Source organism: Lissotriton vulgaris, chromosome 3_2, assembly GCF_964263255.1.
Source record: "Lissotriton vulgaris chromosome 3_2, aLisVul1.2, whole genome shotgun sequence".
Taxonomy (NCBI): Eukaryota; Metazoa; Chordata; class Amphibia; order Caudata; family Salamandridae; genus Lissotriton; species Lissotriton vulgaris.
In genome coordinates this window covers 226,761,112-226,783,021 of record NC_141690.1, presented here as the reverse complement: position 1 = coordinate 226,783,021, position 21,910 = coordinate 226,761,112, and the positions used below count along the sequence as shown (strand labels likewise).

The window sequence follows — 21,910 nt, the reverse complement described above, 5'->3', positions numbered from 1 at the left end:
AGTATCCTGGCTCTTGGTGGTCAGAGGGATGCAGGGAGTATCCTGGCTCTTGGTGGTGAGAGGGATGCAGGGAGTATCCTGGCGGCTCTTGCTGGTGAGGGGGATGCAGGAAGTATCCTGGCCTTTGGTGGTGAGAGGATAACAGCGAGTATCCTGGCTCTTGGTGGTGAGAGAGATACAGGGAGTATCCTGGCTCTTGATGATGAGAGGGATGCAGGGAGTATCCTGGCTCTTGATGATGAGAGGGATGCAGGGAGTATCCTGGCTCTTGGTGGTGAGAGGGATGCACGGAGTATCCTGGCTCTTGGTGGTGAGAGGGATGCAGGGAGTATACTGGCTCTTGGTGGTGAGAGGGAAGCAGGGAGTATCCTGGCTCTTGGTGGTTAGAGGGATGCAGGGAGTATCCCGGCTCTTGGTGGTGAGAGGGAAGCAGGGAGTATCCTGGCTCTTGGTGGTGAGAGGGATGCAGTGAGTATCCTGGCACTTGGTGGTGAGAGGGAAGCAGGGAGTATCCTGGCTCTTGATGATGAGAGGGATGCAGGGAGTATCCTGGCGGCTCTTGCTGGTGAGGGGGATGCAGGAAGTATCCTGGCCTTTGGTGGTGAGAGGATAACAGCGAGTATCCTGGCTCTTGGTGGTGAGAGAGATGCAGGGAGTATCCTGGCTCTTGATGATGAGAGGGATGCAGGGAGTATCCTGGCTCTTGATGATGAGAGGGATGCAGGGAGTATCCTGGCTCTTGGTGGTGAGAGGGATGCACGGAGTATCCTGGCTCTTGGTGGTGAGAGGGATGCAGGGAGTATACTGGCTCTTGGTGGTGAGAGGGAAGCAGGGAGTATCCTGGCTCTTGGTGGTTAGAGGGATGCAGGGAGTATCCCGGCTCTTGGTGGTGAGAGGGAAGCAGGGAGTATCCTGGCTCTTGGTGGTGAGAGGGATGCAGTGAGTATCCTGGCACTTGGTGGTGAGAGGGATGCACGGAGTATCCTGGCTCTTGGTGGTGAGAGGGATGCAGGGAGTATACTGGCTCTTGGTGGTGAGAGGGAAACAGGGAGTATCCTGGCTCTTGGTGGTTAGAGGGATGCAGGGAGTATCCTGGCTCTTGGTGGTCAGAGGGATGCAGGGAGTATCCTTGCTCTTGGTGGTCAGAGGGATGCAGGGAGTATCCTGGCTCTTGGTCGTGAGAGGGATACAGGGAGTATCCTGGCTCTTGATGATGAGAGGGATGCAGGGAGTATCCTGGCTCTTGGTGGTGAGATGGATGCAGGGAGTATCCTGGATCTTGGCGGTGAGAGGGATGCAGGGAGTATCCTGACTCTTGCTGGTGAGAGAGATGCAGGGAGTATCCTGGCTCTTGGTGGTGAGAGGGATGCAGGGAGTATCCTGGCTCTTGATGATGAGAGGGATGCAGGGAGTATCCTGGCTCTTGGTGGTGAGAGGGATGCAGGGAGTATCCTGGCTCTTGCTGGTGAGAGGGATGCAGGGAGTATCCTGGCTCTTGGTGGTGAGAGGGATGCAGGGAGTATCCTGGCTCTTGAGGATGAGAGGGATGCAGGGAGTATCCTGGCTCTTGGTGGTGAGAGGGATGCAGGGAGTATCCTGGCTCTTGCTGGTGAGAGGGATGCAGGGAGTATCCTGGCTCTGGGTGGTGAGAGGGATGCAGGGAGTATCCTGGCTCTTGGTGGTCAGAGGGATGCAGGGAGTATCCTGGCTCTTGGTGGTCAGAGGGATTTAGGGAGTATCCTGGCTCTTGGCGGTGAGAGGGATGCAGGGAGTATCCTGGCCCTTGGCGGTGAGAGGGATGCAGGGAGTATCCTGGCTCTTGATGATGAGAGGGATGCAGGGAGTATCCTGGCTCTTGCTGGTGAGAGGGATGCAGGGAGTATCCTGGCTCTTGGTGGTGAGAGGGATGCAGGGAGTATCCTGGCTTTTGGTGGTGAGAGGGAAGCAGGGAGTATCCCGGCTCTTGTGGTGAGAGGGAAGCAGGGAGTATCCTGGCTCTTGGTGGTGAGAGAGATGCAGGGAGTATCCCGGCTCTTGGTGGTGAGAGGGAAGCAGGGAGTATCCTGGCTCTTGGTGGTGAGAGAGATGCAGGGAGTATCCCGGCTCTTGGTGGTGAGAGGGAAGCAGGGAGTATCCTGGCTCTTGGTGGTGATCTTGGTGGTGAGAAATGAATCAGGTTAAAACGAAACCTTGTCAGTAGCCAGCGTTGAAACGGCTTCGATACTAGCCTTAAGTAAGGTTCTATTGAGGGGGATGTGATTAAAAGAAAATGAGCCCTAGCGGTAGGTTTTTTCAACTCCGCGGACTCATGATCCTGGGCCATTAATAGTAAAAAATGTGTTTTTACCCAGCTAACATCACCTTTGGTGATCAGATCTGGCTTTACATACAATTCAGGCCGCCCTAGTTTAACAAACATGTTTTTATATAGGTAAACCAGGGTATTGCGGAAGCTCTATTCAGGAGCAAACAGTCTTTTAGGATCAGGCGATTCAAACGGAGTTTAGGGTTCAGCCAGGTTTTAACCCAACAGGTTAGAGGGGCCAGGTTTAACAGGTCGGAAACATATCCCATCCCCAGCTCTTGATGTACGGCGAAAGTGGATGAAGATTGGGGATAGAAAGAAGGGATCGAAAAAATGATTTCTCAACCAACTGAATCCCCTCTACATTCTTGTACCCCCATATAGCAGCTCCATAGGTCGCTACTTCTATGCATTTAGCTTTGTAAACTTTCAATACCGCCTCACAGGGCTTGCCACCCAAGCACCGCGCAAAGCTTTGTATAGCGGATGCAGACCTACTTACACTGTTTCTTTTAGCTAAGAGTTGGGGGAACCATGAACCTTTGTCATCAAACAGGACCCCCAAGTAAGTAAAAACCTTAACACTGGTGACGGCTGACCCCATACAATGAAAGGTTCTGGCTTTATCTTTTTTGAGGCCCATAGTTAAAACATGAGATTTAGCTATGTTAACAACTAGGTCCAAGGAGCTCATGAAGTCACCGAAAGAATTCAGGAGTCTTTGCAGACCTAGGGGGGTACGAGCTATTAAGAATGCGCCGTCCGCGTATAGGAGGACCGGAATGGCTTGGCCTCCTACACGCGGAGTATCCAGCGTTGCTTCACCTAGGGTTTTGTTGATGCTATTAATATATAATGTAAAAAGCAGAGGGGCCAGGATGCACCCCTGGCGCACTCCTCTACCTGATTTAAAAGGGCGAGTACAATTACCATCATGAGACACTCTTACTGCCGCATACAAATCCTGGTGAAGGTCAGCTAAAATGTGCACCAGGCAAGGGTCTAGCCCCATATCTAAGAGGATAATCCACAGCCTTGACCTGTTGACCAGATCAAAGGCTGTGGATAAATCCATAAAGCCCAGGTACATCGAGCCCCTCATACTAGTCATCCGGCTAAGCAAGAATTGTTTTCTAAGATCAAACACTAAAAAAGCTATCACATGATCAATAAGTTACATAAGAAAGCATAAAACAATCTGGGCACCTTTTTGTTGACAGCAATGATAATTTAGGGATTCGGGGCAAAGGATGATTTACAGAAGTTCCATGGAGGTGAAAAGGCAGTTGTGTCCACTTTCTGTGCCCCAAGGGCACTTCTGTGTCACAGACGAGGTGGATACACTTGGGAACACAGACAGTAACGTCAAGACAGGTTCTTCTTATTGCGTCATATCATTTTGGAGCTGATACTATTGGGCTGTGTCCCCATTTCTGGATTGTTCCTCAGTCACCGATTCGATGGATGACAGGGTCTATATAAACTCATCGTCTGTTAAAGTCTAGTTCTAAAGAGTGTATTATCATGGAGGTGGGGGGAGGCAGAGTGAAAATCCTTTCAGTCTCCGTCGATAACTTTATAATCAGAAGGGGAAAGGATCACTGGTCCTGCTTAAACCTTGGGCTCACAAGTCGAGGACCTGGTTTTTCTCCCAAATTAAATGACTCTCATACACGTGTATGTTGGTAGTGATGGTTTCTCGTTTGCGGTATATACTGTATCCCCGCTTCTCTACACGTGCGTGCGTAATCATTGAGTCATTCGTTTGTCTTGTGCACCCTCCACCAGGAGGTTTTGCCTTAAGGTTCAAGGCAGTAGTGATCGTGGAAGTGAGGGGGTAGTGGTGTGAAAGCTAAAATGTCAGAAAACCAGACAAGTGTTCTTTATTGAGTCTGGGTTCGGACTGAGGGTAAAAATTACGGATGCACTTTGTGAATTGTTAAGGGATTCTAGTGCATTGCAGTGAAAATTTAAAAAGAGGTCGACATGTTTCAGCCTTTGGTAGTCAGAGGATCTATAGGCTTTCTTCAGGACCAATGGGGTTAAGTGAAAATGTGAAAAATGTGAGAAGAAAAGAGGAAATTTGACCTGTTTCTTCGTGACTTTTAAGGTTACGTTGTACCTGTTAAAAGTAAACAACAAACACACAAACAGCGACAAACAGGGAGAGGGGATATGGAAAGACACATAATTATGTACAATAGTACCTTAATCTTATAAGGAACTAGAAAATGGCAATATTTCCCGTCATACTCAGTTTTGGGCGTCAACTCTTCCATTCTCATGCTTCGTTGCGACTTATGTTGGAGTGCCCATAGTTCTGACATTTATACTGTAGTGAAGTGCACTTAGCTCTAAACATCTCACTGTGCGTGGTCTATCGTGATACTGCATACAATCTGAGTATTCCAGGGGTGGCGACATGATGATGGTGCTTAAAAGATATTTTCACAGGTTGTGTTAGGTGAAAAACATTAGTGCTCAGAACGCTGCGCGCGCTTTTTCGATACGCATACCTTATTTTATTTTGGAAATTTCTCCCTCGGGGAATTAAGGCTGATCGAGAGAGGCCTTACTGCAAAGTATTAAGAAGGGGATATTATCTGGTGAGCTCCTTAAACTTACGGTTTTGTCGTTGTTAGGACGCTTCTAGTTTTACCCCATACCTTAGTGCCTTCTTACTCGGTCCTGGCAGCATGTGCTGACTCTGCCCTTCCTCACCCGGAACTACAAAGTGTAGTGGTTCCCGGTTTTTTATACTCCAGGGTGTGGAAAAAATAGAAGAAACACTTCAGCAGTTGCCGGAGGTGCCTTCCAAAGTTAAGGGTAGACTCCCCACTATTAATTGGGGAAATACTCTGTATGAGTAGACCGTGAGAATAGAAGTTTGTTTAGACTACAGTATTTAATATGGGGTTACAGGTGGGGTACATGGCTTAAAAACCCTAGAAGGGTTGGTAGTGTTTTTGTTTTCTCAAAAAGTCGAAGTTTTTTAGAATCATCTGTTAAGTGATAGCCATGGAACGGAATCATTCAGGCCTAAGGTATCTGTTTTCAACCTGTGAACCCAACGTTGTTCTTTTTCGAACAATATTCTTTCCGCATTTCTGTCAATTGTTTCCAGGCTTTCCAGGATTACCCAGTGGAGATCGTTGGCAGTATGTTGTTTCTCTTTGTAGTGTGACGACATCTTGGTCGTGTTTTTCTGGCAGTTGACATTGCTCCTGTGTTCACTGAGTCTTTGTTTCACTTTGCACAAAGCCTGGATTTTCTGGATATCACTATCTTTGCGAAAGACAACAGTCTTCAAACGAGAACATTTTTTAAACCCACTGCTAAAAACAGTCTACTATCCTTCAATAGTTTCCACCCCCGCCCCTTAAGGGAAAACCTTCCGTATAGCCAGTTCTTACGGCTCAGAAGGAATTGCAGTTCTATAAACGACTACAAGACACAAGCTAAGGACCTCTGTGAAAAATTGACAACCAGAGATTACCCGAAAAGAATAATCAACTCCTGTGCAAAACGTGCAAGAAACCAACCAAGAGAGTCCCTCCTCGAAAGCCACCCAAAAAACGTTGATGACAGGACCACATGTGTAACAACGTATAGCCCAATAACTAACCAGGTGAAGAAAATAATCAACCGTAACTGGAAGATCGTTACATCTAACACCTTGACTTGGCCAAAACCAAGATTTGCGAACAAGAGGAGCACGAATATCAAGGACCTGTTGGTACACACGAGACCTCCGCCAAGAAAAAAGAAAGAACTAACAGGCCTCTGGAATAATCCCCCAATCACTGGCCATTATCCTTGTGGATCCTGCGTGGCATGTACCACCACAAAACCAACAAAAGAGCTGCAATTACTTCCTGACATGTTATGGAAGTTAAAAAGACACACCAATTGCAACACCAGCCATGTGATTTATATGATCACCTGCCCGTGCAATATGAAATACATAGGGATGACATGCCGCAAAGTGAAACAAAGACTCAGTGAACACAGGAGCAATGTCAACTGCCAGAAAAACACGACCAAGATGTCGTCACACTACAAAGAGAAACAACATACTGCCAACGATCTCCACTGGGTAATCCTGGAAAGCCTGGAAACAATTGACAGAAATGCGGAAAGAATATTGTTCGAAAAAGAACAACGTTGGGTTCACAGGTTGAAAACAGATACCTTAGGCCTGAATGATTCCGTTCCATGGCTATCACTTAACAGATGATTCTAAAAAACTTCGACTTTTTGAGAAAACAAAAACACTACCAACCCTTCTAGGGTTTTTAAGCCATGTACCCCACCTGTAACCCCATATTAAATACTGTAGTCTAAACAAACTTCTATTCTCACGGTCTACTCATACAGAGTATTTCCCCAATTAATAGTGGGGAGTCTACCCTTAACTTTGGAAGGCACCTCCGGCAACTGCTGAAGTGTTTCTTCTATTTTTTCCACACCCTGGAGTATAAAAAACCGGGAACCACTACACTTTGTAGTTCCGGGTGAGGAAGGGCAGAGTCAGCACATGCTGCCAGGACCGAGTAAGAAGGCACTAAGGTATGGGGTAAAACTAGAAGCGTCCTAACAACGACAAAACCGTAAGTTTAAGGAGCTCACCAGATAATATCCCCTTCTTAATACTTTGCAGTAAGGCCTCTCTCGATCAGCCTTAATTCCCCGAGGGAGAAATTTCCAAAATAAAATAAGGTATGCGTATCGAAAAAGCGCGCGCAGCGTTCTGAGCACTAATGTTTTTCACCTAACACAACCTGTGAAAATATCTTTTAAGCACCATCATCATGTCGCCACCCCTGGAATACTCAGATTGTATGCAGTATCACGATAGACCACGCACAGTGAGATGTTTAGAGCTAAGTGCACTTCACTACAGTATAAATGTCAGAACTATGGGCACTCCAACATAAGTCGCAACGAAGCATGAGAATGGAAGAGTTGACGCCCAAAACTGAGTATGACGGGAAATATTGCCATTTTCTAGTTCCTTATAAGATTAAGGTACTATTGTACATAATTATGTGTCTTTCCATATCCCCTCTCCCTGTTTGTCGCTGTTTGTGTGTTTGTTGTTTACTTTTAACAGGTACAACGTAACCTTAAAAGTCACGAAGAAACAGGTCAAATTTCCTCTTTTCTTCTCACATTTTTCACATTTTCACTTAACCCCATTGGTCCTGAAGAAAGCCTATAGATCCTCTGACTACCAAAGGCTGAAACATGTCGACCTCTTTTTAAATTTTCACTGCAATGCACTAGAATCCCTTAACAATTCACAAAGTGCATCCGTAATTTTTACCCTCAGTCCGAACCCAGACTCAATAAAGAACACTTGTCTGGTTTTCTGACATTTTAGCTTTCACACCACTACCCCCTCACTTCCACGATCACTACTGCCTTGAACCTTAAGGCAAAACCTCCTGGTGGAGGGTGCACAAGACAAACGAATGACTCAATGATTACGCACGCACGTGTAGAGAAGCGGGGATACAGTATATACCGCAAACGAGAAACCATCACTACCAACATACACGTGTATGAGAGTCATTTAATTTGGGAGAAAAACCAGGTCCTCGACTTGTGAGCCCAAGGTTTAAGCAGGACCAGTGATCCTTTCCCCTTCTGATTATAAAGTTATCGACGGAGACTGAAAGGATTTTCACTCTGCCTCCCCCCACCTCCATGATAATACATGTCAAGCAGCGAACAGCTGTGGGAGAAATTCGCATAGGCAACAACAAAAGCCTGTGACACCATACTCCCTGCAAAGCATACCAACATGGCAGGAAGTCTGGGACTCAGTTACACAACTGAAGACTATGATGAAATCTTGGCAAGACCACCTCTACTCATAGAGGGTGACCTCAACCAGACTCTATCGTCAACGGCAGAATGGGACGAGTTGAGCGAATTGAAAAAAGAGCAAGTACGCACAGCAGTGCACGGAATAATAATGACCGAGTACCTCCGAGTCAATGCGGCACCAAGAGGCCTATGGGTGACGAACGCACCACGAATTTTCCTCAAAGACCTGGCATTTAGGAAAGATTGGTCTTTTATATCCTGGAAATGTACCAGAGACTACCTAGTCCTAATAATTAAAACGGCAACCAGGCTAACGGATGAACTAGCGGTCAAGATTGAGATGTTAGAAACAAAACTGAACAACACAATTAATATAACAATCTACAAGACACGCCTTGACGAAATCAATAAAGAAATGAAAGACAGTCAGGAATACCTCACACAAACCAAATTGCAAAAGTTGGCAAAAGAACTGAAAAGATTCTCTTTGGAACGCATTCACCCCTACAGTAGCAAAGACTACAAACCAAATGATAATTCAGACACGACCAGTGTGTCCTCAGACAACAGCTCTGATCAAAGTGGAGACGATACAACACCCAGAGGCCGTGGAAACTTCAGGAACAAAAGGGGACAACGAAGAGGCAGAGGCAACTATTGGCGCCCCCCCTTCTTCCAAGATAACATGCAAGGAGTACCATTCCACCCGTTCAACCCTCAGTTCCAAGGCTGGCCTAACCCATATTTCCAGGTCCCTATGAATCAACAAATGCCACCACAAGGAGCCCAAAATTATCAACAAAGCCGTCCTTTTTTAGGGAATGGCCAGAACAATCGAAAGTCAAGACAAAAAGGAGTGACTTGGTCCGACCAACCCCGACAGGTCCAAACCAGGAGCGCAACAAAAGCCAACCCAGGACAAGGGCCGACAATCTAATAGTCAACCTGACAGGTTTAGAACTTACAGAAAATCAAACCAACGTCCTGAACAAAGGATTAGGGTACGTGCCAACTCCAAAAGTAGATGTCTTCAAAACAAAATGCGAACTCGCCAACTTTTGCCGCACGCTGAAACTGAAAGCCTTTTTCAAGGGAGAACAACTACCCCAAGAAGGAGACACAAATCTAAGAAGAAAGTCTACCTTTTGCCCACTCAACTCGCAAGTCCCCATCGAAATAACTACTTTCGAACAGGCAATCATGAAAGAAGTCGAAGAATTGAATCACCAGCCACACAAAACCTTCCAGAACCTGACAAAAGCAGAGAAAGCGGCCCTGACAGAACTGAAAGACAACCATGACATAGTCATAAAGCCTGCGGACAAAGGCGGAGGGATTGTCTTACTGACAACTGAAGGATATGAAAAACAGTGTATGGATCTATTGGCGGACACAAAATTCTACCAAGTGATCACAACTGACCCAACAGTGCGCTTACAGAGAACAATATCATTAATGATTGATGAAGCTGAATGCAATAACTGGATTTCAAAGAAAGAGGCGGACTATTTGGTTACAAAAACACCAGTCACGCCCTACTTTTACTCTCTGCCCAAAACACACAAAGAAAAAATGCCACCACCAGGGAGACCAATTGTCTCGGGGATCAACTCCATACTAGAGCCATTATCACAATTTGCAGACCAGTATTTAAGACCACTGGTCCAAGCCACTCCCACCTACCTGAAAGATACTCGAGATTTGATCAACATGCTACAAAATTTCGAGTACTCAGAAAGCAGTATGCTCTTAGTAGGACTGGACGTCGAGAGTCTATACACGAGCCTTCCGCAACAAAAAACCTTGGAGACTCTCGAAACGATCCTGTTCAACATTGATTGGCCACACCGAACCCCAAGACATTTCGTATTGGAATGCTGCAGATTGGCCCTAATGGAGAACTTTTTCCAGTATAAAGATACTCTCTACCTCCAGCAACATGGAACATCGATGGGCAGCACCTTTGCGCCCAGCGTAGCAGGTCTGTACGTGAGCACTTTTGAACAAACCTTTGTACATAACGCACAAAATCCTTTTTTCCGTCATATACTCTTCTGGAAGAGATATATCGACGACGTCTTCCTAATCTGGAGAGGGGACAATACATCCCTTACAGAATTCCACAGATGGTTGAACATTCAAGACGAATGCCTCAAATTCACATACACAGCAAATGCACAAAGCCTGGATTTTCTGGATATCACTATCTTTGCGAAAGACAACAGTCTTCAAACGAGAACATTTTTTAAACCCACTGCTAAAAACAGTCTACTATCCTTCAATAGTTTCCACCCCCGCCCCTTAAGGGAAAACCTTCCGTATAGCCAGTTCTTACGGCTCAGAAGGAATTGCAGTTCTATAAACGACTACAAGACACAAGCTAAGGACCTCTGTGAAAAATTGACAACCAGAGATTACCCGAAAAGAATAATCAACTCCTGTGCAAAACGAGCAAGAAACCAACCAAGAGAGTCCCTCCTCGAAAGCCACCCAAAAAACGTTGATGACAGGACCACATGTGTAACAACGTATAGCCCAATAACTAACCAGGTGAAGAAAATAATCAACCGTAACTGGAAGATCGTTACATCTAACACCTTGACTTGGCCAAAACCAAGATTTGCGAACAAGAGGAGCACGAATATCAAGGACCTGTTGGTACACACGAGACCTCCGCCAAGAAAAAAGAAAGAACTAACAGGCCTCTGGAATAATCCCCCAATCACTGGCCATTATCCTTGTGGATCCTGCGTGGCATGTACCACCACAAAACCAACAAAAGAGCTGCAATTACTTCCTGACATGTTATGGAAGTTAAAAAGACACACCAATTGCAACACCAGCCATGTGATTTATATGATCACCTGCCCGTGCAATATGAAATACATAGGGATGACATGCCGCAAAGTGAAACAAAGACTCAGTGAACACAGGAGCAATGTCAACTGCCAGAAAAACACGACGAAGATGTCGTCACACTACAAAGAGAAACAACATACTGCCAACGATCTCCACTGGGTAATCCTGGAAAGCCTGGAAACAATTGACAGAAATGCGGAAAGAATATTGTTCGAAAAAGAACAACGTTGGGTTCACAGGTTGAAAACAGATACCTTAGGCCTGAATGATTCCGTTCCATGGCTATCACTTAACAGATGATTCTAAAAAACTTCGACTTTTTGAGAAAACAAAAACACTACCAACCCTTCTAGGGTTTTTAAGCCATGTACCCCACCTGTAACCCCATATTAAATACTGTAGTCTAAACAAACTTCTATTCTCACGGTCTACTCATACAGAGTATTTCCCCAATTAATAGTGGGGAGTCTACCCTTAACTTTGGAAGGCACCTCCGGCAACTGCTGAAGTGTTTCTTCTATTTTTTCCACACCCTGGAGTATAAAAAACCGGGAACCACTACACTTTGTAGTTCCGGGTGAGGAAGGGCAGAGTCAGCACATGCTGCCAGGACCGAGTAAGAAGGCACTAAGGTATGGGGTAAAACTAGAAGCGTCCTAACAACGACAAAACCGTAAGTTTAAGGAGCTCACCAGATAATATCCCCTTCTTAATACTTTGCAGTAAGGCCTCTCTCGATCAGCCTTAATTCCCCGAGGGAGAAATTTCCAAAATAAAATAAGGTATGCGTATCGAAAAAGCGCGCGCAGCGTTCTGAGCACTAATGTTTTTCACCTAACACAACCTGTGAAAATATCTTTTAAGCACCATCATCATGTCGCCACCCCTGGAATACTCAGATTGTATGCAGTATCACGATAGACCACGCACAGTGAGATGTTTAGAGCTAAGTGCACTTCACTACAGTATAAATGTCAGAACTATGGGCACTCCAACATAAGTCGCAACGAAGCATGAGAATGGAAGAGTTGACGCCCAAAACTGAGTATGACGGGAAATATTGCCATTTTCTAGTTCCTTATAAGATTAAGGTACTATTGTACATAATTATGTGTCTTTCCATATCCCCTCTCCCTGTTTGTCGCTGTTTGTGTGTTTGTTGTTTACTTTTAACAGGTACAACGTAACCTTAAAAGTCACGAAGAAACAGGTCAAATTTCCTCTTTTCTTCTCACATTTTTCACATTTTCACTTAACCCCATTGGTCCTGAAGAAAGCCTATAGATCCTCTGACTACCAAAGGCTGAAACATGTCGACCTCTTTTTAAATTTTCACTGCAATGCACTAGAATCCCTTAACAATTCACAAAGTGCATCCGTAATTTTTACCCTCAGTCCGAACCCAGACTCAATAAAGAACACTTGTCTGGTTTTCTGACATTTTAGCTTTCACACCACTACCCCCTCACTTCCACGATCACTACTGCCTTGAACCTTAAGGCAAAACCTCCTGGTGGAGGGTGCACAAGACAAACGAATGACTCAATGATTACGCACGCACGTGTAGAGAAGCGGGGATACAGTATATACCGCAAACGAGAAACCATCACTACCAACATACACGTGTATGAGAGTCATTTAATTTGGGAGAAAAACCAGGTCCTCGACTAGTTCTAAAGAGTAGCTACAGATCACAAACAAGTCCTTTAAAAACAAATTCAATTTATAAATAAATAAAAATGTTAAAAAGGAAGTATTTTCAATAACTGAACTTTCTACAGCTGAAAATGAGACTGCTCTTTACACATTACCGAGACATGTTTGCAGTTGGTTAGTATATTATTTCCTTGCATCTAATCCTGCATGTGTTCAAATGTTATGTTATGTTATGTTAAAATCGGATTTATATAGCGCTTGGCTACCCCTAAATTTCCCCTTCAGCACCAACAGGAGGATTTGGCATATTATCCAAATATTCTTTTCTTGTCCCCTTCTTGCGGATGGAGAAAGTAGCCACTTTCCTCCAAGATGTGGGACCAGTAACACTAGCATGGAATTAGTCAATGCACGTGCTAGTAGGAGGCGCCTATCAATGGCTTCGCTTGGTACACGTCCAGCAGATTAATATCGGGACCTAGAGCCTTGATATATTTGTGGGCTTTAGAGGCCTTAAATACTCTAGAAACAGAAGGATAGTAGAGTAGAACAATAATCCGGGCCGGAATCCGATTGATGTAATTCACTAGATTAACCCATCCGGTTGCATGACCTGATCACCATTGTAGTTTAAGCGGGCAAAGTCATCATTTCAAGAGTCAGTACTGACATGTGATTCTCACCAGCTCTAGTACCTCTGAGTCCACATTCAATAAATATTCGACTGTTCCTAAGCCCCGAGTTTGAGTGTTAGGTGGTTATCATGAAATGCTTCAATGGTGATCAGCTAAATAATGTGTTGCTTTTACAGAAAAGATTGGTTGAGCTTCAGAATACACTTTTCGGTGGTTGAATGTTGCATGTGTTTAGGAAGTAAAAGTTACCAGCAGTCCTGAATCTCATCATTTAGAAAACCAGATGGGAATGTTGAAGTGCCTTCTTCCTCGCATATGTCTTTGAATACAATAATGCTAACGCTGTTGTAACAAACTAGGAAACAGAAAACATCAAGGGGTACATATAAGTAGCCTTTAACACTCCATCCGCTTGGATCAGAAAGCAAATTTTCTTATAGGACCCATTAGTAGAATGTTAAGCATTTAATTTGTTTACGTATATATTATGTTAGGTGAATGTGACTTATGAAGGGATACCCTTGCGCGATCAAAACAGTTCAGAGTGTGGAGTAACAGGACAAATTATTTAATAAGAGACCCAAGATCTTAAACACAGGCAATCATTGTTTAACCCTCCAAAAGCCAGGTTTTCATAAGCTTTCTAAATTGCAATAGGCTCCGAGTCAGCTGCAGTTTCAGAGGGCGGCGGCCAGATGTGTAAATGAGTTTATGCCCATACTAGCCCGATAAATCCGCCTTGAAAAAAAAATAGTTTCTAACTTGGCTGATCTAAGGATCCATTGGGTGTATAATGCACTTGTAATACAGTGAATGGTATATACGTCACGTTTGTGATGGAGTAACCCGTCCGTCGAATTCTAAATCAGGACCTATGGTATTTCTTTAGAAAACGAATCTCTATAAAACTTTGGCCGTCAGCTGATGGAATAATAAGCATGTTATTATCATACTGTTGATACACTTCTGATTCTAACAAAATACTAGTCGAGTGAACGCGTGCTCAACCGCCATATTAACTCACATAGGATATCATTGGCCCTAGACTGAAAAATATTGAGCATCGTTTATAGCGCTTTCACTATTATGTGTGGTTTATTGTTTATTCAAACACTAAACATGCCTGTTCCTATAATACCAATTATGGCCCCTTGTACGGGACTCATGTACAGACAATTCTATCTTTAAGAAAACATTTAAAAAAACACAAGAAAGTGAGAGGAGAAATTGTTTCCTCCAGAGAACACTGAGCATGTTGTCTTGACTTTGTTTCCTGTTTATTGAAAGGATAAGGTTACTTACATGCAACAGGATTTTTGGAGCCTGTGGCTGTTACATACGTACATGCTCTGCTGTGGTTGTCAAGGAGATATCCATTCACAAAATAGTTTTTGCAAGTGTTGGTGCTGATGAGGTATATGATTCCAAACTTGATCTGACCGCAGAAAACAAGATGGTGCCCATGCAGTGTGGCATAGTGTGGTAAATGTCCCCATGAGCCATAGCGGCCTGTCTAAACCCCATAGGACTTTAACCATGTAAACATGAAGTGGATCTGAATCAAAGCTCTATTCTGTGCTTTATTGAAAGCATTTAAATCTAGAATAGATTTATACTGCAAGACCAAGTATGAGCAGAATCCCAGTTGTTGAAATGCTTTAACCATGTGTAAGCGATCACCAGGGTACTTGGTGCAAAGAAGTGTTTGTTATATTCCTGTTTTCTTTCTTTCTGTAGGTAAAATGGATGATGTACTGGATTATATTTGCACTTTTTACAACCGTGGAAACATTCACAGACCTTTTCCTGTGTTGGTGAGTATTCAATGGCTAGCTGACATCAAGCAGATGTATGTACATATATAAGAATAGTTTTTGGAGCCAGGGCTCACAGAGACAGCAATGCATTCATCTGTGAAGACATCAGCCTTCTCTTGTAGGTTTTGCCAGGCTAATTTTAGAAGCATCTTTCCACTGTGGCCGAGGAACAAACCTCTCAAGATGGTGAGTGACACTGGAGTAGCTCAGCGTAATAACATCATTGGAGAACGTACTTGCAAGCAATCTGAATTTCAGTATCTGCGAAGGGCAATAAGACAGTAAAAGAGAGGGACAAGTTGTTTAAGGAGTCCTTGAAACTCCTTTCTCGCTGAGAGTTATTTCTGGCCGGCCCCACATGACGCATGGCAAGCCAGCTCTCAGCAGTTAACTTTGGCAGACCCATTCTGTCAGCGTAGCAGGATCAGAGGGCCCTGATACAGTGTCGGTGGGTGACCGTCAAAAATGGTGGGCCACTGTCGTATATAGTTCACACACATGATACTAATCAACACATTACATTCAGGCATACAATCATTCGTACAGCGTCATAAACAGAATACAAAAATACATACAAATAAAGAAACATTAAAAAAATTAAAAAAGAAAAGACACTTACCTTAGCCTGCAGGACACCCAGTCCCCACTCCAGACTCCTCGGAGCGTGAGGTCCCACAGGGCCATATCCAATCCAAACGCTGCTCTCATGTTGTTAAGCAGCACGCGTGAAGTGTCTGGATTGGCTGGAGCAGGCTGCCTCTGCTCTCCAACCCAACTGTCTAAGACAGCCAGGTTGGAGAGTTTGAATTGCGCATGTCGGTTTGGCCGCAGCAAGGTAGCCGGCCAAACCAACATGTTCAATTCATACTGAAGGGGCCACTCCTCATTGCTGCTGCGCACTGACCCCGCCCTGCCCTCTACGTTTGGCAGAAATCTTTATGCGCCGCAGTGTGGGAGGGAGGGCGGCGCTTCTCTGCTCATACAGAGGAACCACTGCAGACCCTAAATCACTCAGCCTTCTAAGCTCGCACATATGGTCTTTCTCCAAGCCTCCATAACTAAATATTTCCTTGCGTCTAGACCACGGTGGGCATCGCCCTTATTCTCCCATCTCTCAGCTCTGCTACATGCCATTTGCAACAATTCTCATATAGCCCAATGGCCACCACCACCCACACCTCAACACAGCTTATTCTTGCTTTACCTTTCTCTGCACTCTTTTTGGATTGAGATATTGAACCCTTTTGGACCTTTAGTAACGACCTGCATTACTGCACTTTTTTCTGATGACTTTCAAGCGATGTCTAGGTATAACATGATGTACTGCACCATGTCTGCTTACTTCAAGAGGAGTGCATGCCTCTAGTAATGACCTGATGTCTAGTAATGACCTTTAGTGCTGTAAACTTGTGAAGGTGACAGAATGAGGAGGAAGGAGCAGAGAAAATCAATGTAGAGGAAACACTTTTCTGCCTCAGGTGCACCGGAAGAGAATTCCATACAGACGGCCCTAGGAAAGAAAAGGACCATCTGCCAGTCATTAATAATCTCACTCTCGGCACTCTAGCCAACGCCAAATGAGAGGACCAGAGGCTCCTTGCAGGATTGTAAAAATGAATGTGAGAAGCCCAATTGCATGGACCAATATTCTGGAGAGCATGAAAAATCTGCACCAGGTTTTAAACAGGATTCCCTTTCTTACTGGGAGCCAGTGCAAGGAAGAAAGTTGACTCGAGATCCTAGCTCTCTTTGCAAATTGAATATAAGTCGCGCCGCAGCATTTTGCACCACTTGAAGTCTATGGGTGGCATACTCTGGAAGACCAAGATACAAGGTGTTAGCATAATCCAGGCGAGACGTTGTCAGAGCCTGGATGACTGTTTTCCTGGCCGAAAAGGACAACAAAACCAGAAACAGTTTGAGAGCCCTTAAAATACCAAAGCACATGCCAGTCACCACACTGATCTGAGGTTGGAAGGACAGGCACTTGTTAAACTTAACACTCAAGTTCCTAGCTGTGTCTGTGCAACATACAGGCGTAACAGAGCCATCTGGCCAGCATTTTAGAACAACCTGCTCAAATTAAATGGATATAATACCGAAGGTAGGATCTTAGGCAAAAGACATGATCATTGGGAGCCTCAGCACTGGCCCCCTGAATTGGGAGCTCTGCCCACGCCTGTGAATAGCATTAAGAATCTGGGATTCATTGTGGATGAATCTCTGTATATGAAACAAAAAGTACGTCATCTACCTGCGTTGCAGTCCTGAAATGGTTAAAGAAGATTCTATGGCTGATTCCCCTCCCAGCATAAAGAGCTGTGATCCAGGCTCTTGTAATCTCAAGACTGGATTACAGTAGCGCCTTGTATCTGGGAGCTGATAAATCGACCATCCAGAGGCTGCAGTTGGTGCAAAATGCAGCAGCAAGGCTTCTTAATGTTAATGTTAATGTTACCGGATTTCTAAAGCGCATAGCTGCCCGTGAGCGTCCCAGCCCTGAACCATTACAGATGGAATGAAGAGGGGGGGAAGCTCACGGGAACAGCCATGTCTTCAGAGATTTTCGAAATGCCAGCAGGTTGGGTTGGGCACGAAGGTCAGAGGGAAGGGAATTCCACAATTTGGACGCGTTGTACGAAAAACAACGACCTCCTGATCGTGCTCTATTGATCTTGGGTACTCGAGTGAGGTGGGCATTAGAAGATCGGAGGGGTCTGGAGGTGGTATAAGGAGTGACCAGATCTTTAAGTGTAGGGGGGGCTTTTCCGTTAAGAATTTTGTGCGTAAGGCAGAGCGCCTTAAACTGCACTCTTTCTATGACGGGTAGCCAGTGCAGCTCTCGGATAGCTGGTTCGGCCGAGCAGCGGGTCTTAGTATTGGTCAAGATCCTGGCGGCGGCGTTTTGTACTACCTGTAATTTAGTTGTAACTTTCTGTGGTACGCCCAGGTACAGTGCGTTGCCGTAATCCAACCTTGACAAAATAAGGCCTTGGATCAAAAGTTTCCTTGATTGGAGAGGGAGCAGTGGTAGGATTTTTCGGATTGAGCGCAAGAGACCGAAACAAACTCCAGCCGTTTTCCTTGCTTGGGTTTGCATGGTGAGGTTTTTATCTAGCCATAGACCGAGGCTTTTAATCTCGGGCTTGGGAGTTGGAGGTTTACCCATGCAGGGGGGCCAAAGAGAGTCTGGGTGGAAATGGGCCTGATTCCCCATCACCATGATCTCTGTCTTGTCGCTGTTAAGCTTCAAGTGAGATCTGTCCATCCAGCTGACTATGTCTCTCAGGCAGGAGTAGAGGTCTATGGTGGGATTTTCCTGCTGGGTGAGAGAGACCACCAGCTGCGTGTCATCTGCGTATGTCAGGAGTTTTATCCCATGTGGGGTGACTATCTTTTCCAGGGGGGACATATATACGTTGAAGAGCGTGGGGCTCAAAGAAGAGCCCTGAGGCACTCCACAACATATAGGGGTCTCTTTAGATGTATAATTGCCCTCTATAATCTGGAATGAGCGGTCCTGAAGAAACGATTTCAGCCAAGACAGGGCAGTGCCTGTGATCCCAAGATCGCTAAGTCGCTGGACTAGGATCTGGTGGTTGACCGTGTCGAAGGCCGCGCTCAGGTCCAGGAGGATCACTGCCACTGATCCTCCTGTGTCCATGATCTTCCTGGCTTCCTCGACCACGGTCACCATCGCGGTTTCAGTGCCCTGGCCCGGGCGAAAACCTGTCTGTGAGGATTTAAGTAATTCATTCGTTTCGAGATAATTAGACAGCTGGGAGTTGATGAATTTTTCTGTATTCTTGCTAGTGCACGGAAGGAGGGAGATCGGTCTAAAGTTGGAGAGGTTGAGGGGGTCTAAGTTAGGTTTTTTAAGTAAGGCCCTAACCTTCGCCTTCTTCCAGCTAGGGGGAACCAGTCCGTTGGTCAGCGAGGCATTGATCACATTTACCAATGGTTCGAGAATGGTAGGTGCAACCAGCTTTAAGATTTTAACTGGAGCGTGGTCAGATGGTGAGCCAATTTTGAGTGAGTGGAAAATGGTAGACAGGGTGTCAGGACTTATAGGGGTGAATGAGTCAAGTCCCGTGTTAAGGTAGTTGCCCTGCAGTACAGGTAGCGATGAGTGGTCTATCGGGGAAAGGGGAGGGAGTAGCTCTCCTAAGTCTGCCTCTGTTTCAGGGATTCTAGGAGACTTACACTGGTTGACGTGTCGAATCGGGTTAAGTTCAGAGCTCTATGTTGTATGTTTAAAATCAAAGAAAGATCGGCCCCTAAATACTTGAAGGATCTGGTCCAGCTATACCAACCATCCCACTCCCTTTGTTCTACTCAACAGATTCGGTTTGTAGTTCCTAAATTCAGGCTTGGCTGTATGAGAGGCTCGTCTTTCTCCTATCTTGGGCCGACTTTATGGAATTCCCTGCCAGCCTCCTTGAGAGATGAGACCTCTCTTCTCAATTTCCATAAGGGTTTAAAGACTTGTTTGTTTTAATCTAGCTCTTCGTGTTTTCCCTCTTTCTCTCCCTACCCTTGCCCGGCACTGGGAAACCCCTCGGGGTAGCTGTGCACCCTACAAATTCTGGAATAATAATAATTTGTAGGACACTGGTACTACTGCTATTTGAGATCTCAACTTGCACCATTGATGTAACTTGTCCTCATCACGCCCTGCTCTCAATTTGTAATCCTTTTGGGCACTCACCAATTCATCCGGCATCCATCAGTGCACTCACTTATTCAACCACTCATCAGCATTGGCAGCTGCTCAGCCGCTGATATGCGTGTACACAAATAAATAGAATGTAGATGATCCCAGACGATTCGCACAAAAGAATCCCGTACTAACTACAAAACATAAGGTAGACATCACTAACAATGATGGAAAAGGTATATGGCCCACTGCTTAGAAATAGACAAAATAGACAAATAGCCAGGCAGTCTGAAATGATTGGTGCAGAATAAATGTAAACATCTACCTGATAGCTGGATCTCGGGGGGTAACAGGTTCCACATGAGCATGACATGAAATGACAGGAGAGTCCATTCTGAGAAGCAATAGGTGGCAGTGGTGGTGTCACAGCATTCATTCATGAATCTCATGAGACATTTATGAATGACATGGCAGGGAGGGAGAGGAAAGGAATTTCTGAGTGTATACCCCTGAGAAAGTGAGCAAATTAAGTACAATTTGAAGAGTCTCCTAAGATTGCCAAGGAGATACAAGGCAGCTAAAGCAAAGTCCTGCATTTCGGAAATTCACATTCTGCAAAGTTTTACACAAAAATGGGTAAGAATTTAAAGGGCTGCAAACAGGAGAGGAGGTGTGGCTGATCACATCTGATGAGCTTGAAGCTGCTTTGTGTGATGCACATGTACAGATTTGAATCACTAGAAAACCTGTGTATGTTGTCCATTTCATTAGGTCATGCTGTCAGATGTATAAAGTTGACTATTAAGGTGATGTGCGATTTGAACTAGGGCTCGGCCCACTGAGCCACCAATAGTAAAATCAAGTTTAGTTTTCAGAATATATGATAAGTAAGCAAACAATATTTATAAATCATCATGTGTAAATTACACTCGTGTGTATTTATTATAGAGATCCAAGAAGTCTATGTAGATTTCATTATTTAGTGCTTGTTGACCCACAACTCACATGTGAATAATACTGTAAATGTGTAGACAATGCAGAAAAGAAAATAGGCAAAAAGCAAATACACTATTATACATCTGAGTTTGGAAAATACTCTGGAACTGAGGGAAAATCCAGAATAAAATGTGAAAATATGTTTGCACAATAAAGGGAGTGCCCAAAATGTCAAGGGCATTGCACCTTTCTAACCTCCCCATGTTCTAAACAATTGAAAAGGCAAAATTATTTAAACAATTTTGAACAACCACAGGAGAGAAGGAGGAGTACTAAGAAGGTGTGGGTAGAGCTGGAGGCAAAGTAAGAGTAGTGGTGTGACACCAGAGATGAGGTTCTCTTTTTCCAGTGTTTTTCCTTAGACAGTGTGTCTGGTCAAGGAAAGCCTGAAGGAGGAGACAAGATTTATATTTATTGATCCTTTTATCTTGTGTCTCTTTCCAACGTTATTAACAATACCAGTTTCTATGGAATATCAGATGGATAGTTTGATGTTGCAGAACCCATGTCCCCTTCATCGTGGTTCATATCACTGGATCCAACGATTTACATCTCCTTGCTTGCTCATGTACAGCATTGCAGTTGGGTTGTATTTAAAGGTTAGTTGTTCCTCTTATGTATACACAGGATAAAAAGATGAGTGGCCAAATTACAATTAGCTTCAGTGTTGTTAGTGTGAGTTTGAAACCACTCTTCGTTTAGGAGGACCTTGAAAAAAATAAAATCCTCTCCCAGTAGTGTGTTGATTTCTCTCACCATGGGCAGATCTTCAATACACTGTGGTGATACCCAAACACCTTGGCTTATAGGGCACCATGTTTCAGACTGCCTTTTTCCAGGAGAAAGAAGTGAACCTATGACATTCTTAACTTCTTCTTGCTACATGAAACCATTTGACTGACCAAACCTATATTCTTGTTGGATGCCAGAGTAAGACGTCTACTAGAGAGTTAAGTCTTTGATAAAAGCAACACTCCTAACCCACCCAGTCCTAATGACGGTACAGGAATAAACACATTTAGTGGTAGCAGGCTGGCCCCTGTGGACATTGACAATCCCAAGCTCCAACGTCAACCATTGGGGATTTACCACAAATTGCCCATGCGATTGAAGTTGCTAATTGGGTGAGAATTTGTCTTGGTCCAGGGTCACA

At 44.6% G+C, this 21,910-nt stretch overlaps 1 protein-coding gene across 3 annotated transcripts in view; it reads left to right on the top strand.

Annotated features, from left to right (window-relative positions):
• The window catches only part of REEP1 (receptor accessory protein 1), a 315,311-nt gene that overhangs the window by 163,189 nt on the left and 130,212 nt on the right, over positions 1-21,910 (top strand). For all 3 annotated transcript variants that reach the window (XM_086964257.1, XM_086964256.1, XM_086964258.1), the window contains exon 3: positions 15,025-15,101. In XM_086964257.1, coding sequence (XP_086820383.1) covers positions 15,025-15,101 — 77 coding nt within the window. The remainder of the gene's footprint in view (positions 1-15,024; positions 15,102-21,910) is intronic.